Source organism: Haliotis cracherodii, unplaced genomic scaffold, assembly GCF_022045235.1.
Source record: "Haliotis cracherodii isolate W230 unplaced genomic scaffold, xgHalCrac1.p SCAF_4, whole genome shotgun sequence".
NCBI classification, from domain to species: domain Eukaryota; kingdom Metazoa; phylum Mollusca; class Gastropoda; order Lepetellida; family Haliotidae; genus Haliotis; species Haliotis cracherodii.
In genome coordinates, this window is record NW_027266297.1 from 58680338 (window position 1) to 58695929 (window position 15592).

At 39.5% G+C, this 15592-nt stretch overlaps 1 protein-coding gene across 1 annotated transcript; it reads left to right on the forward strand.

The window, feature by feature from the left end:
- The first annotated feature begins 12718 nt into the window (after window positions 1–12718).
- On the forward strand, window positions 12719–15089 carry LOC139479530 (myb/SANT-like DNA-binding domain-containing protein 4). Its single transcript, XM_071262375.1, has 7 exons — window positions 12719–12909; window positions 13222–13287; window positions 13504–13600; window positions 13888–13957; window positions 14238–14369; window positions 14715–14756; window positions 14917–15089. The coding sequence occupies exons 1-7, from the start codon at window positions 12719–12721 to the stop codon at window positions 15087–15089; spliced, it is 771 nt and encodes a 256-aa protein (XP_071118476.1).
- The last annotated feature ends 503 nt before the right edge of the window (window positions 15090–15592 follow it).

Sequence of the window (15592 nt, forward strand, 5' to 3'; positions counted from 1 at the left end):
ATACACTGGGCAAGGTAGAATGTAAGAATGTGATCCAATAAAACAGTGGGATCTGAGTGATTCTACAACATTAATACACTGGGCAAGGTAGAATGTAAGAATGTGATCCAAAAGAAAACAATGGGAGCTCAGTGATTCTGCAACATTAATTAATACACTGGGCAAGGTAGAATGTAAGAATGTGATCCAAAAGAATACAATGGGAGCTCAGTGATTCTGCAACATTAATTAATACACTGGGCAAGGTAGAATGTAAGAATGTGATCCAAAAGAAAACAGTGGGAGCTCAGTGATTCTGCAACATTAATTAATACACTGGGCAAGGTAGAATGTAAGAATGTGATCCAAAAGAAAACAGTGTGAGCTCAGTGATTCTGCAACATTAATTAATACACTGGGCAAGGTAGAATGTAAGATTGTGATCCAAAAGAAAACAGTGGGAGCTCAGTGATTCTACAACATTAATACACTGGGCAAGGTAGAATGTAAGAATGTGATCCAATAAAACAGTGGGAGCTCAGTGATTCTACAACATTAATACACTGGGCAAGGTAGAATGTAAGAATGTGATCCAAAAGAAAACAGTGTGAGCTCAGTGATTCTACAACATTAATTAATACACTGGGCAAGGTAGAATGTAAGAATGTGATCCAAAAGAAAACAGTATGAGCTCAGTGATTCTACAACATTAATACACTGGGCAAGGTAGAATGTAAGAATGTGATCCAATAAAACAGTGGGAGCTCAGTGATTCTACAACATTAATACACTGGGCAAGGTAGAATGTAAGAATGTGATCCAATAAAACAGTGGGAGCTCAGTGATTCTACAACATTAATACACTGGGCAAGGTAGAATGTAAGAATGTGATCCAATAAAACAGTGGGATCTGAGTGATTCTACAACATTAATACACTGGGCAAGGTAGAATGTAAGAATGTGATCCAATAAAACAGTGGGATCTGAGTGATTCTACAACATTAATACACTGGGCAAGGTAGAATGTAAGAATGTGATCCAAAAGAAAACAATGGGAGCTCAGTGATTCTGCAACATTAATTAATACACTGGGCAAGGTAGAATGTAAGAATGTGATCCAAAAGAAAACAGTGGGAGCTCAGTGATTCTGCAACATTAATTAATACACTGGGCAAGATAGAATGTAAGAATGTGATCCAAAAGAAAACAGTGTGAGCTCAGTGATTCTGCAACATTAATTAATACACTGGGCAAGGTAGAATGTAAGATTGTGATCCAAAAGAAAACAGTGGGAGCTCAGTGATTCTACAACATTAATACACTGGGCAAGGTAGAATGTAAGAATGTGATCCAATAAAACAGTGGGAGCTCAGTGATTCTACAACATTAATACACTGGGCAAGGTAGAATGTAAGAATGTGATCCAAAAGAAAACAGTGTGAGCTCAGTGATTCTACAACACTAATTAATACACTGGGCAAGGTAGAATGTAAGAATGTGATCCAAAAGAAAACAGTGGGAGCTCAGTGACTCTACAACATTAATACACTGGGCAAGGTAGAATGTAAGAATGTGATCCAATAAAACAGTGGGAGCTCAGTGATTCTACAACATTAATTAATACACTGGGCAAGGTAGAATGTAAGAATGTGATCCAAAAGAAAACAGTGGGAGCTCAGTGATTCTGCAACATTAATTAATACACTGGGCAAGGTAGAATGTTAGAATGTGATCCAAAAGAAAACAGTGTGAGCTCAGTGATTCTGCAACATTAATTAATACACTGGGCAAGGTAGAATGTAAGATTGTGATCCAAAAGAAAACAGTGGGAGCTCAGTGATTCTACAACATTAATACACTGGGCAAGGTAGAATGTAAGAATGTGATCCAATAAAACAGTGGGAGCTCAGTGATTCTACAACATTAATACACTGGGCAAGGTAGAATGTAAGAATGTGATCCAAAAGAAAACAGTGTGAGCTCAGTGATTCTACAACACTAATTAATACACTGGGCAAGGTAGAATGTAAGAATGTGATCCAAAAGAAAACAGTGGGAGCTCAGTGACTCTACAACATTAATACACTGGGCAAGGTAGAATGTAAGAATGTGATCCAATAAAACAGTGGGAGCTCAGTGATTCTACAACATTAATTAATACACTGGGCAAGGTAGAATGTAAGAATGTGATCCAAAAGAAAACAGTGGGAGCTCAGTGATTCTGCAACATTAATTAATACACTGGGCAAGGTAGAATGTTAGAATGTGATCCAAAAGAAAACAGTGTGTGCTCAGTGATTCTGCAACATTAATTAATACACTGGGCAAGGTAGAATGTAAGATTGTGATCCAAAAGAAAACAGTGGGAGCTCAGTGATTCTACAACATTAATACACTGGGCAAGGTAGAATGTAAGAATGTGATCCAAAAGAAAACAGTGGGAGCTCAGTGATTCTACAACATTAATACACTGGGCAAGGTAGAATGTAAGAATGTGATCCAATAAAACAGTGGGAGCTCAGTGATTCTACAACATTAATACACTGGGCAAGGTAGAATGTAAGAATGTGATCCAAAAGAAAACAGTGTGAGCTCAGTGATTCTACAACATTAATTAATACACTGGGCAAGGTAGAATGTAAGAATGTGATCCAAAAGAAAACAGTGTGAGCTCAGTGATTCTGCAACATTAATTAATACACTGGGCAAGGTAGAATGTAAGAATGTAATCCAAAAGAAAACAATGGGAGCTCAGTGATTCTACAACATTAATACACTGGGCAAGGTAGAATGTAAGAATGTGATCCAAAAGAAAACAGTGGGAGCTCAGTGATTCTACAACATTAATACACTGGGCAAGGTAGAATGTAAGAATGTGATCCAATAAAACAGTGGGAGCTCAGTGATTCTACAACATTAATACACTGGGCAAGGTAGAATGTAAGAATGTGATCCAATAAAACAGTGGGAGCTCAGTGATTCTACAACATTAATACACTGGGCAAGGTAGAATGTAAGAATGTGATCCAAAAGAAAACAGTGGGAGCTCAGTGATTCTACAACATTAATACACTGGGCAAGGTAGAATGTAAGAATGTGATCCAATAAAACAGTGGGAGCTCAGTGATTCTACAACATTAATTTACTGGGCAAGGTAGAATGTAAGAATGTGATCCAATAAAACAGTGGGAGCTCAGTGATTCTACAACATTAATACACTGGGCAAGGTAGAATGTAAGAATGTGATCCAAAAGAAAACAGTGGGAGCTCAGTGATTCTACAACATTAATTAATACACTGGGCAAGGTAGAATGTAAGAATGTGATCCAAAAGAAAACAGTATGAGCTCAGTGATTCTACAACATTAATACACTGGGCGAGGTAGAATGTAAGAATGTGATCCAAAAGAAAACAGTGGGAGCTCAGTGATTCTACAACATTAATACACTGGGCAAGGTAGAATGTAAGAATGTGATCCAATAAAACAGTGGGAGCTCAGTGATTCTACAACATTAATTTACTGGGCAAGGTAGAATGTAAGAATGTGATCCAATAAAACAGTGGGAGCTGAGTGATTCTACAACATTAATACACTGGGCAAGGTAGAATGTAAGAATGTGATCCAAAAGAAAACAGTGGGAGCTCAGTGATTCTACAACATTAATACACTGGGCAAGGTAGAATGTAAGAATGTGATCCAAAAGAAAACAGTGTGAGCTCAGTGATTCTACAACATTAATACACTGGGCAAGGTAGAATGTAAGAATGTGATCCAATAAAACAGTGGGATCTGAGTGATTCTACAACATTAATACACTGGGCAAGGTAGAATGTAAGAATGTGATCCAAAAGAAAACAGTGGGAGCTCAGTGATTCTACAACATTAATACACTGGGCAAGGTAGAATGTAAGAATGTGATCCAAAAGAAAACAGTGTGAGCTCAGTGATTCTACAACATTAATACACTGGGCAAGGTAGAATGTAAGAATGTGATCCAATAAAACAGTGGGAGCTCAGTGATTCTACAACATTAATACACTGGGCAAGGTAGAATGTAAGAATGTGATCCAATAAAACAGTGGGAGCTCAGTGATTCTACAACATTAATACACTGGGCAAGGTTGAATGTAAGAATGTGATCCAAAAGAAAACAGTGGGAGCTCAGTGATTCTACAACATTAATACACTGGGCAAGGTAGAATGTAAGAATGTGATCCAAAAGAAAACAGTGGGAGCTCAGTGATTCTACAACATTAATACACTGGGCAAGGTAGAATGTAAGAATGTGATCCAAAAGAAAACAGTGGGAGCTCAGTGATTCTACAACATTAATACACTGGGCAAGGTAGAATGTAAGAATGTGATCCAAAAGAAAACAGTGGGAGCTCAGTGATTCTGCAACATTAATTAATACACTGGCCAATGTAGAATGTAAGAATGTGATTCAAAAGAAAACAGTGGGAGCTCAGTGATTCTACAACATTAATACACTGGGCAAGGTTGAATGTAAGAATGTGATCGAAAAGAAAACAGTGGGAGCTGAGTGATTCTACAACATTAATACACTGGGCAAGGTAGAATGTAAGAATGTGATCCAAAAGAAAACAGTGGGAGCTCAGTGATTCTACAACATTAATACACTGGGCAAGGTAGAATGTAAGAATGTGATCCAAAAGAAAACAGTAGGAGCTCAGTGATTCTGCAACTTTAATACACTGGGCAAGGTAGAATGTAACTCTACGTGTCAATACAAAGGGAAACGACTCCCAGAGTATAAACTAAGATTCGCTTCCCTTGAATTGTCGAAAAGGTCGCGGACGTTATCAATCGCTTGCAGACAACTTAGGTTTTTATCCATCCCTTCATTAGAGAAAAGGTTTGTTGTTACACTTCTTTCAACATTGAGTTGGGTTGGAATAGTACTTTAAACTATCGACTCGGTTCATTATCGCAATTAACGATATTTCTGACGTTAGATCTGTGGTGCGTTCTTCGTGTTGTTGAAGTGAATATTGCTAGGTGCGGCGTTAAGCAACAAACAAACCTTCCGCTCTCAGGGCAGACACCGCATGTACTAGACCACGGATGCGGTAGGGGGTCTTATGTCAAACACTGGATGCTCGGGGCCTATCCTGCCGCAATTCCCACTGGGTTGTGTGATATATGGTGATATATTATATCATATTATATCATAATATCAATCAACCAACTAACCATGTGTGATGCCTGCAAGCAAACGTTGGTGTGGTTTGTTATTTAACGCCGCATTCAGCAATATTCCAGCTATATGACGGCAGTCTGTAAATAATCGAATCTGGACCAGACAATCCAGTGATTGATATCATGAGCATCGATCCACGCAATTGGGATCGATGACATGCATCAACCAAGTCAGCGAGCCTGACCACCCGATCCCGTTAGTCGCCTTTTACGACAAGCAGAGTCACCTTTTACGGCAAGCATGGGTTGCTGAAGACCTATTCTACCCCGGAATCTTCACGGGTCCACAATCGCTTTGTGCAAGAGGATGGCGATTGTAGCCGAAGCCTGAGATCTCGATGGTCAAGATTTACAATAATTGTAGCGCTAATTTAAGATTGTTATGTGCAGGTGGACACAGGTTTTTATTGCTTGTACGGGCGACTTTGTGGATTGGATGGCCAGACTCGCTGACTTAGTTGATTGCCTGTAAATATACAAAATAAATGCTCTGTAAATCGTCTGCGTACTGACATGTGACAAGTATCGGGCTCTGTCAAAAATGTCAATCACTGGGTTGTCTGGTCCGGTTTGGTTTGTTGTTTTACGCCGCACTCAGCAATATTCCAGCTATATGACGGCAGTCTGTAAATAATCGAGTCTGGACCAGACAATCCATTTATTGACATCACGAACATCGATCCACGCAATTGGGATCGATGACATGCATCAACCAAGTCAGCGAGCCTGACCTCCCAATCCCGTTAGTCGCCTTTTACGGCAAGCATGGGTTGCTAAAGACCTATATATTCTACCCCGAATCTTCACGGGTTCGGACTCGATTACATACAGACCGCCGTCATATAGCAGGAATATTGCTTAGTGCGGCGTTAAACAACAAACAAGCCTTCCGCTCTCAGGGCAGACACTGCATGTACTAGACCACGGATGCGGTTGGGGGTCTTATGTCAAACACTGGATGCTCGGGGCCTATCCTGCCGCAATTCCCACTGGGTTGTGTGATATATGGTGATATATTATATCATAATATCAATCAACCAACTAACCATGGGTGGTCAGTGATGCCTGCAAGCAAACGTCGTAGGCCGATGGGGAATTTGATAAATAAATGATTATCTATTTTTTTCAAATGGTTTTTTTTTTTGTGACGACTCTTGCTCAAAGGTAATTTTTTAATAGGGTTACAACATTCATCACTATTATGACTTTGACTTGTACCATATTTTCCCGTGTTTTTTTCAGGTGAAAACTTGACTTGGCAAATGAGGCACACCTTTCCTCGAACACCTGGTATCATCACGGATTGATAGTGATTCATGAACATATCCCAATGAAATAGTCGGAATCGTAAAGTGAACTTTCTGATTTTGATGGAAAAGGTTTTGTCGCTTTTTTTTTTGCAGCGATTCGAAACCACGATCATGAGTTTCAGGCACGCCCAAGAGACACACCTCTTCATAGTGAATTACGATACATTAGACGGGTCACCCATTTCCCAACCTATGATTGGTTGGTTGGTGTGTTATTTAACGCCGCACTCAGCAACATTCCAGCTATATGACGGCGATCTGTAAATAATCGAGTCTGGACCAGACGATACAGTGATTAATATCATGTACATCGATCCACGCAACTGGGATCGATGACATGCATCAACCATGTCAGCGAGCCTGACCACCCGATCCCGTTAGTCGCCTTTTACGACAAGCATAGTCACACCTTTTACGGCAAGCACAGGTTGCTGAAGACCTATTTTACCCCGGAATTTTCACGGGTATCCCAACCTATGACACAAATTGAAGATTGTATTGTAATAAGAATACAAAGGGATCCACTGTAGATCGGGAAATGCCTTTATATTGAATATTGGGCAGTTAAATCTAATGCAACAAGTCATATCTACTTATTGTGAATATCATTTCTTTACATAATGTCGCACTGCGTTAAGAATGTATGCTTCATGGGGCGTCCCGTATCTTTACTTGATACTAAACAGTTGTTGCGACCAGTCATGATTTTCCAACCTACGGGCCTGGTGTGTACATTGTGAACTTCAGTAAGGTCACGTGGGTAATTTTCCTGTCACTCCCTTGCCGTAAAAGGTGACTATGCTTGTCGTTAAAGGCGACTAACGGGATTGGTTAGTCAGGCTCGCTGATTTGGTTGTTGCGTGTCATCGTATCCAAATTGCGTGGATCAATGCTCAAGATATCAATCAATTGACCCGTGAAGATTCCGGGGTAGAATAGGTCTTCAGCAACCAATACTTGCCGTAAAAAGCCACTATGCTTTTTGTAAAAGCCGACTAACGGGATCGGGTGGTCAGGCTCGCTGACTTGGTTGATATTTGTCATCGATCCCAATTGCGTGCTCATGATATCAATCACTGGATTGTCTGGTCCAGACTCGATTATTTTACAGACCGCCGTCATATAGCTGGAATATAAATGAGTGCGGGGTTAAACAATAAACAAACAATCAACATGTAGACACGGTTGGCGTTCCAGAAGGTACGCCTCCGAGAAGTGACTGAAAGGTAGCCATATTTCCGGAAGTGACGACACAGTGACTAGATATCCTCACAGTGGCGGAAGGGTAGCGAAGAAATCAAGCGCTGGATGAAGTTTTGAATTATAAACAGAACGAGAGAAGTAACGTAATGTCAAAGGCACACACAAGTTCAAAATATTTTACAGGCGCTTCAATCTATCCTATTCATCGCAAATACTGTTACAATATACAAAATTCAATGTTCACTGCCACTTCACATCAACAGTTTGTTAGAAATCGCCATAACCAGTCATTAGTATTTAAGATTCGCAATCATAGAGTTCGATAGTACTTAATGTTTATTCGTTAAATGATTCTGATGATATTCTAAAGGGTATTTACTTGTAGCTGATATAAGTGAGTGAGTGCATACGGTTTTACGCCGATTTTAGCAATATTCCAGCCAGATCACGGCGGGGGACACCAGAAATGGGCTTCACACATTGTGTAGCTGATATAATGTTAAGATTTAATGTTTGTTTGAGTGAAAACAGCATGCAAAGTCTCGAATGGGTCGTCATGTTGCACTTTTCCAAATGCAGGAACTACGTCTGGAATACTTATAATTTTTGTGTTTGTTCTCAAATATTCTTTATACTATAGAAATATTATTCTGACCACAGTAGGCTCCCTCAATCTCGAGCTCCTCAATATCAGATGCCATGTCTTCTCGATCCCAACGGGGCGGTCGGGTAGCCTAGTGGTTAAAGCGTTCGCTCGTCACGCCGAAGACCCGGGTTCAATTCCCGACATGTGTACAATGTGTGAAGCCCATTTCTGGTGTCCCCCGTCGTGATTTTGCTGGGATATTGCTAAAGACGGCGTAAAACCAAACTCATTCACTCACTCTCGATCCCAACCGGTAGTCACAAGCGCCACCTAAAATACATATAATTATTTTTGTACATATATCTCTGGTGTCCCCCGCCGTGATATTGCTGGAATATTGCGAAAAGCGGCATAAACACTCACTCACTCACTCACTCACTCGTTTTATATTCACATGGTATCTACAATTGGAACCCAGGTCACCAAAATACCATGACATTTGTATGTTTCTTTCAAACTTCAATTGAAGTAATTTAATTCATTTAAATGAATCACATACACACATTTCTCAACGCATCAAGATATTGTATTTTTAGATACTGAAGGTTCACTGATAATAAGCTCTTATTCAGCCATTGTAAAACATACACCTCGAATATTTCCCTTTTAATGAGTAGGAAAACTGTGGTCAAACAGTAATGACAGGCTTCAACACTGATCACAAAATAATCTTGCCGTATATGGGTTGTATCCACAATGTTTCACAGTCAGTAATTGCGAGGTGATGGTGTAGCAAATAAAAGGGGTTCAAGCTGTCACAGTTGGCTGATGCACTTCCCAGAAGACCCGTGAAGATCCGGGGTAGAACCCACACTTGCCGTAAAAGGCGACTATGCTTGTCGTAAAAGGCAACTAACGGGATCGGGTGGTCAGGCTCGCTGGGTTGATGCATGTCATCGATCCCAAATGCGTGGATCGATTCTAAATGATGATATGATATTAATGGCTCGATTGTGTGGTCCAGACTCGATTATTTACAGACCGCCGTCATATAGCTGGAATATTGCTGAGTGCGGTGTTAAACAACAAACCAACCAACCAAACAACCAACCAATCAACCACTTCCCGGAAGCAACGGGAACGTTTGTCGTCATACCTGTGGTGAAGATAACATATCGGCAAATGACATGGTTGATGGGAAAGACTTGCTTCAAGAGATGATCAGTGACTTCCCATTTGTGTTTTGTTTGTTTGTTTGTTTGTTTGTTTGTTATTTAAAGCCGCACCATTCTGGCTATATGACGGCGGGCTGTAAATAATTGAGTATGGACCAGACAATCCTGGAATACTGTTGAGTGCGGCGTGAAACAATAAACCAACCAACCAGTCGTCTAAGCCGCTGCAATTCGGTGTGAGGGCCAGACACCTTTGATTGTTGGTTCGAATCCCGGTTCGCCCCGATTATGTTTCTAGGTTTGTCAGCACCATACCCGTGATCGGGGGTTTCACCGATGTCGTAAACGACTGAGACCTGCATCACTTCGGGCTTACCTCCCACATTAAGCTGACACGCCGTGATATAACTGGAATATTGTTCAAAGCGGCGTTAAACACAACTCACTCGCCCAATCGGGACAATTTGTTAAACACGAAATCAAATGAAATCCGAAGTACTGATCATGAGAAAACAAAATGTGAAATGCTGGACATTGATAACATCTAGGTAAAAGTTGGGAGTAAGACATTTAGGCAAGAAGTAGGCATCCCCATGGGCACCAATTGTGCTCCCTCTATAGCTGAGATGTTACCTTATGCATAGGAATATTTATTTCAGCCCGGGTTGGCAGTCAACGCAATTCGACCAAGATGTTTAACTTGAGCCTCTGGTATATCGATGATCAGACATCGTTCAGAAATGGTCAAATAGCTTCCGTTCATTCGTCACCACTCGCCCCTTTCCGTAACCTGCAAGAAGACTCGTCCCCCTATCGATGAATGTTATGTGCGAAAATACGACAAACCAAACAGAATGCGCGTATGATTTCAAGTACTTCGTCAAAGAATCCCTCAGAAATAATTTTTGATTTTACATATGTCTTGCATCTAAAAATATACCCAAGACACAGTTAAATGTGTTCAGCCATACTGTATAATTCCGCACGTCCCGATGTGCTTTTAATTGCATCTGAACTATATATAATATATGGGGAAATATATGTGAACCATTACGCAACGAAATGACAATTGTTTTAGGTATGCCTGTTTGCGCTAAGACGGAACCCGGTCGCAAAAATGGCCACGAGAGGGGCACGAGTCGCTATTCGGCTTGTCCCGGAATAACACGAGTTGCTCACTAATGAGCTTCCTTTCATCCACCGTACCCTCATGATCTTGAAATAAAAGAGACATGTGGGGACTCATCTTTTTTTCAAATTTGGATCTATGCATAAAGTGACAAAAACCTCTCCACAAGATTGGATCACAAGAGGGATTACTTCGGTGTTTGGACTTGTACCATATGTCCCCATGCTTTTGTAAGTGAATAATTGCCTTCCCTTTGCATGTGTTTGTAATTGGTGCTTTCAACTTTGTGACTATATCATGAGCATGTGTCTATGAATCACCATCAAATAGAAATATTAACGGCCCATCGAACTTGCCTGGGCTTGGTGTGAGAAAAAAATGTGACCGTATTTGTAAACTACGTATTAAGAGCTCAGATATTAAGCTACAACTTTAAAATATTCAAGTGTTAGGAAATGTTTATATGATGCGAACATATAGTGAAAACATACGTTCTTGTAATTATGTTTTTATCCCCCGCCGGGCCAGAATGGCCGAAGGGGGATTATGTCCGTCCCACAGAGGGTACTAAGCTTGTGAAATCAACTCCTACAGTTTCCAAAGAATATCCCTGAAACTCTACACACAAGATGTAGACATGTTGATGATACGCATATCGCAGTTCCGTTTCATTTCGACTAATTTTGACAGAGTTTATGCCCCTGTTTTACGGAGCTTCATTTGCCTAATTGTGAGAGAGAGTACTAAGCTTGTGAAATCAACTCCTCCTCCAGCTTTTAGAGAATATCCCTGACACTCTACACACACGATGTCGACATGTTGATGATACGCATATCGCAGTCCTGTTTCATTTCGACAAATTTTGACAGAGTTACTTCCCCTGCTTCACGAAATCTACTCCTCCTCCAGTTTCCAGAGAATATCACAATATCTAACTATAACTATAACTATAGTTAGTTTCCTTGTATAAGGCTTTTGTGGGTGAGCTACATCCTTTTGGCATCAGCATTCAGACTGGATTACTCCCAACAAAATATTCTGCACAATTTGTTTCAAATGCAGCGCCATCTACTGTTGTTATTTCATAAAATACAAAGAAAATATAAACTTGTTAAAAAAATTCATGCGGAGGATGTTGTGCTCTCAGAGCACTCTTGTTACATATACATGTATTCGTTTTCCTTCTTAGTTCCACGGCCTCTTGGAATCCGAGTTGCAATGTTACCCATTTGGTAGAATAAGCAAATAATCACACTCACACACAAACTAAGCATAGCTGGTATCTTAGCTCATGTTTAAAATGCAACGGATGCACCAATGGTAAAAGGTTTCGATACTCGACATTTAGAGCGTCAGGAGCCACTGAATGTGGGTTCGAATCCAAAGGTTGCCAAGGCGATAATCGCTTGCACATTAGTTCCAAGCTTTCAAACGCTAGTTCATGGATATCGTCATATTAACTTTCGTCATCAATCATGCAGTGTTAAAGACGTTGGTTTGCTTGTCGGCGAGATAGTCACAGGCTGAGATATTACTGTAAGTGGCCAATATCTACAATAACCCACATCTACAAGACGAGTTAAAGGTGTCGTGGTAAACATCTGATTAAAGTTCTATGTTCAAAAACGTCCTTAATCCAGCATTCCCCACCCCAAACACACACAGAGGCAAACACCCACAAACACATACACATGGTAGTGATTTGTTTGTTGTTTAACGCCGCACTCAGCAATATTCCAGCTATATGACGGCGGTCTGTAAATAATCGAGCCTGGACCAGACAATCCAGTGATTAATATCATGAGCATTGACCCACGCATTTGGGATCGATGACATGCATTAATCAAGTCATCGAGCCTGACAACCCGATCCCGTTATTCGCCTTTTACGAAAAGCATTGTCACCTTTTACGGCAAGCATGGGTTGCTGGGCCCCGATCCACAAAGCCTTCGTAACTTACACATATCGTAAGAGTTTACGATTGAAATTAAGATAATTTTACCAATATTTACGACCGATCCACAAAGCGTCCTTAATCCGTTCGTAAATTCATCGTCTTACGATCATTGTCGTAAATTAAGATTGTCGACGTAAGAATATAGGGGGATTTCCCCAATGACGTCATTAATTTACAGGGATTCTAGTCAACCATTGACATTGAAACGCCAAAGGAGTAAGAACTGGACTAACAGTGAGTTAGCCCTTCTAATAGAGGGTGTACAGTCGAAGAAAAACGAGTTGTTTTCGTCGTTTACCAACAATTTGACTAACAGAATGAAGAAGAAAGCATGGGAGGACACATCGATGTTTTATGTTGAATATTGCAGGGCGAGGAAAGCATTCTGACAGTAAATATATGTAGGCTATCTCACCAGCCTGTCAACACTTCAACAACCCGTCTTTGGTAATAAATTGATGCAAAGGATATACATAAGCTGGAACTAGCGCTGCAGTGTCACGAGCAGCCAGTTTGTCACTTAGAAAGGGAAACCACTCTATCCGTATTTTAGACGAGACATTCTCTCGATACAATTTGTTGCAGGGATTTTGGAGTTCTCACCCTTCACTCTATTACTTTTTTCTTGACAATTTATTAAAGTTCACTGATCTTGTTTCAGCATCAGTGCAAACAGTGGTGTCAAGAGACTGACCAAAGATGTTAAAAAGAAGTGGATGGACTACAAGTATGTGTACACACACAGAACAATTTAGAACATAATATTATTGTATGTAAACAAATACTCATTGCATGGTATAAAACATGTGCTTGTCCTGACATACATGTTCAGTGAAACATTCATATTTAGCTGTTATTAAATATATATTAAAATTGTTTATACTGGTACTTTTTTTAGATAATACGAGGTGTGTTTGCTCATTTATATATTTTGTTCCATCAGGAGTCAAACAAGGAAAAAAGAAGCTGAAAGAAGGAGGGAGGCAACGAGAACTGGTGGGGGGCCTCCACCATCCAGCCTCACTGAAATGGAACAGCGGGTGAGCCTACAGTTTCTTTTTCAATCTTGAATTTCATAAATGCTATATCATTGGGTGTTTTTTTTTTATATGTGGGCATATTGAGTACTCAACAAGTACAAATGAATGTAGTTGATGTTGAATTGTAATTTTACAATTTATATGAAAAGCTCTTAAAGGAGCAGTTAGATTGTGATTATAACAAACAGGTCATCTTTTGACCAATAAGTTATTAGGTAAAGTACTTCATTCCTTATTACAGAGAACATTAACATTGTAACATGCATTGAAAGAAATATTGATTTCAGGTTGTATCAGTCATACCTCCCTGCTCGATTCAAGGTTGTGAGGGTGGCTTTGAAAGTGAAGAATATGAAAGTAAGTTGCGTAATCGGTTGTGTGAATGGCTGTATGTGCAGTTGTTTACTTAACCGGTCTCATAGTTTATGTTAATGACCATATGTCAGACATATTACAGATTATCTCATGCAGTAAAGGTAATTGTGATCATGTAAGATAAAAGATGAAGTATGAACTTAAAGTTGATTTTGAAATTTGATTAAAAGTTCCATTAATAACCATACTTTTTGCAGATTTTGCCTTTTTTCATTGCAGAAAAATTGGTAAATTGGAACTACATCTATCTTCTTACTTACAGACACTACTCCAGCAACTCCAGTTTTTCGAGAGACTCTTCAAGCCCTGCAGGATTTGCCTTATGATGGGGCCTTTGTACCACCAACATACATGTACTCAGAGAGTGTGATGTCGGCAGATGATGTTCCTCAAGGTATTACCATATACATAATGGAAATAATGCACAATAAATTTAATACAACTTTTAAGTGTTCTGGGTGGGGAGAGATTTGCAACTGTGATAGTTTATTGCAGGTATACCTACCACAATATAAGATGAAATCATGTATACAACATCACAGGTCTTAGAAATACAGTTCATGGATTTTAATTGTATGTATGTGTTTATGTATTAATTGTATGCCTGAAACTCCAATCTCTGTATGTGTTTATGTATTATATATTATAGGGAGAGAGGTGTTTACTTAATATTCCTGTGGATATGTTTTAAATACAACCTTCATATGTCTCAGTTAAATGATTTGTTTCTTTAATACAGTTGATGCAGTTTCACATGTTAAGGCCACAAAGACTGTCAGTGGTATGTACAGCAATACATCAAATTTGAAATGATAGAAAGAGAAAAAATGTAATTTACTCAAGAAACCCTGATTTTTGTTTTGATAAAGTTTGTATACAGATGTACCAGACATAACTGTTGCTGTGAGACTTGTGTTATGTAAAATGAATTTTTTTTTCAGACAAAGATAACATTCTGAACATTGAGAGGGAGAAACTGAATGTGCTGAAAGAGCTTCTTGAGGTGGAAAAAAAGAGATTACATGTTGAAGAACAGAAATTGGCCTACATCATTTCTCTGGAAGCTGGCCACTCTGGCCAACTGAATGTATCACCAGTTATTCAGTTCCTTTAAACTTTGATTAATTTTCCCAAATATTAAAATTCATACTGATAATGTAGCTTCTGTTGTCATTTATCATCGGTTACAAAAAGTCGTTTATATTAATCATACTATCATTTAGAGAAACAGTTATTGACGACAGCTTGTCGGACTTCTAGGCCGTCATTGAGAGGTCCCAGGTAAGCTATCCCATCTTCTTGGATCAGGTCTTCTTGTGTAGAAGGAGCTGGCAATCTTAGGCTGATGCAGAAGTTATGCAGCTGACAGGTTGCATACACAACTTGATGGCATTTTTTTTGGGGGCGGGGGGGGGGGGGGGGGGGACCCTTTGTTCAGAATGCAGATAAGATAGACTAGTCGCATTATTATGTGTTAAACTTGAAATATTCTAAAAAGACCATATCTCTGATTTACTTTAAAGTATGAGTATTATCTTAAAGCATAACATCTTAATCTGTCATTAGCACAAATGTATGCCATACTAATGTCTCAAATATTGAAAAATGATATATATG

Excerpts from the sequence above, each read along its gene's own strand:
- LOC139479530 (XM_071262375.1), top strand. The coding sequence starts at position 12,719 with ATGACGTCATTAATTTACAGGGATTCTAGTCAACCATTGACATTGAAA. Across the intron at positions 13,288-13,503 it reads AAGAAGTGGATGGACTACAA|GAGTCAAACAAGGAAAAAAG; the intron begins GTATGTGTACAC and ends TTGTTCCATCAG. Across the intron at positions 13,601-13,887 it reads TCACTGAAATGGAACAGCGG|GTTGTATCAGTCATACCTCC; the intron begins GTGAGCCTACAG and ends TATTGATTTCAG.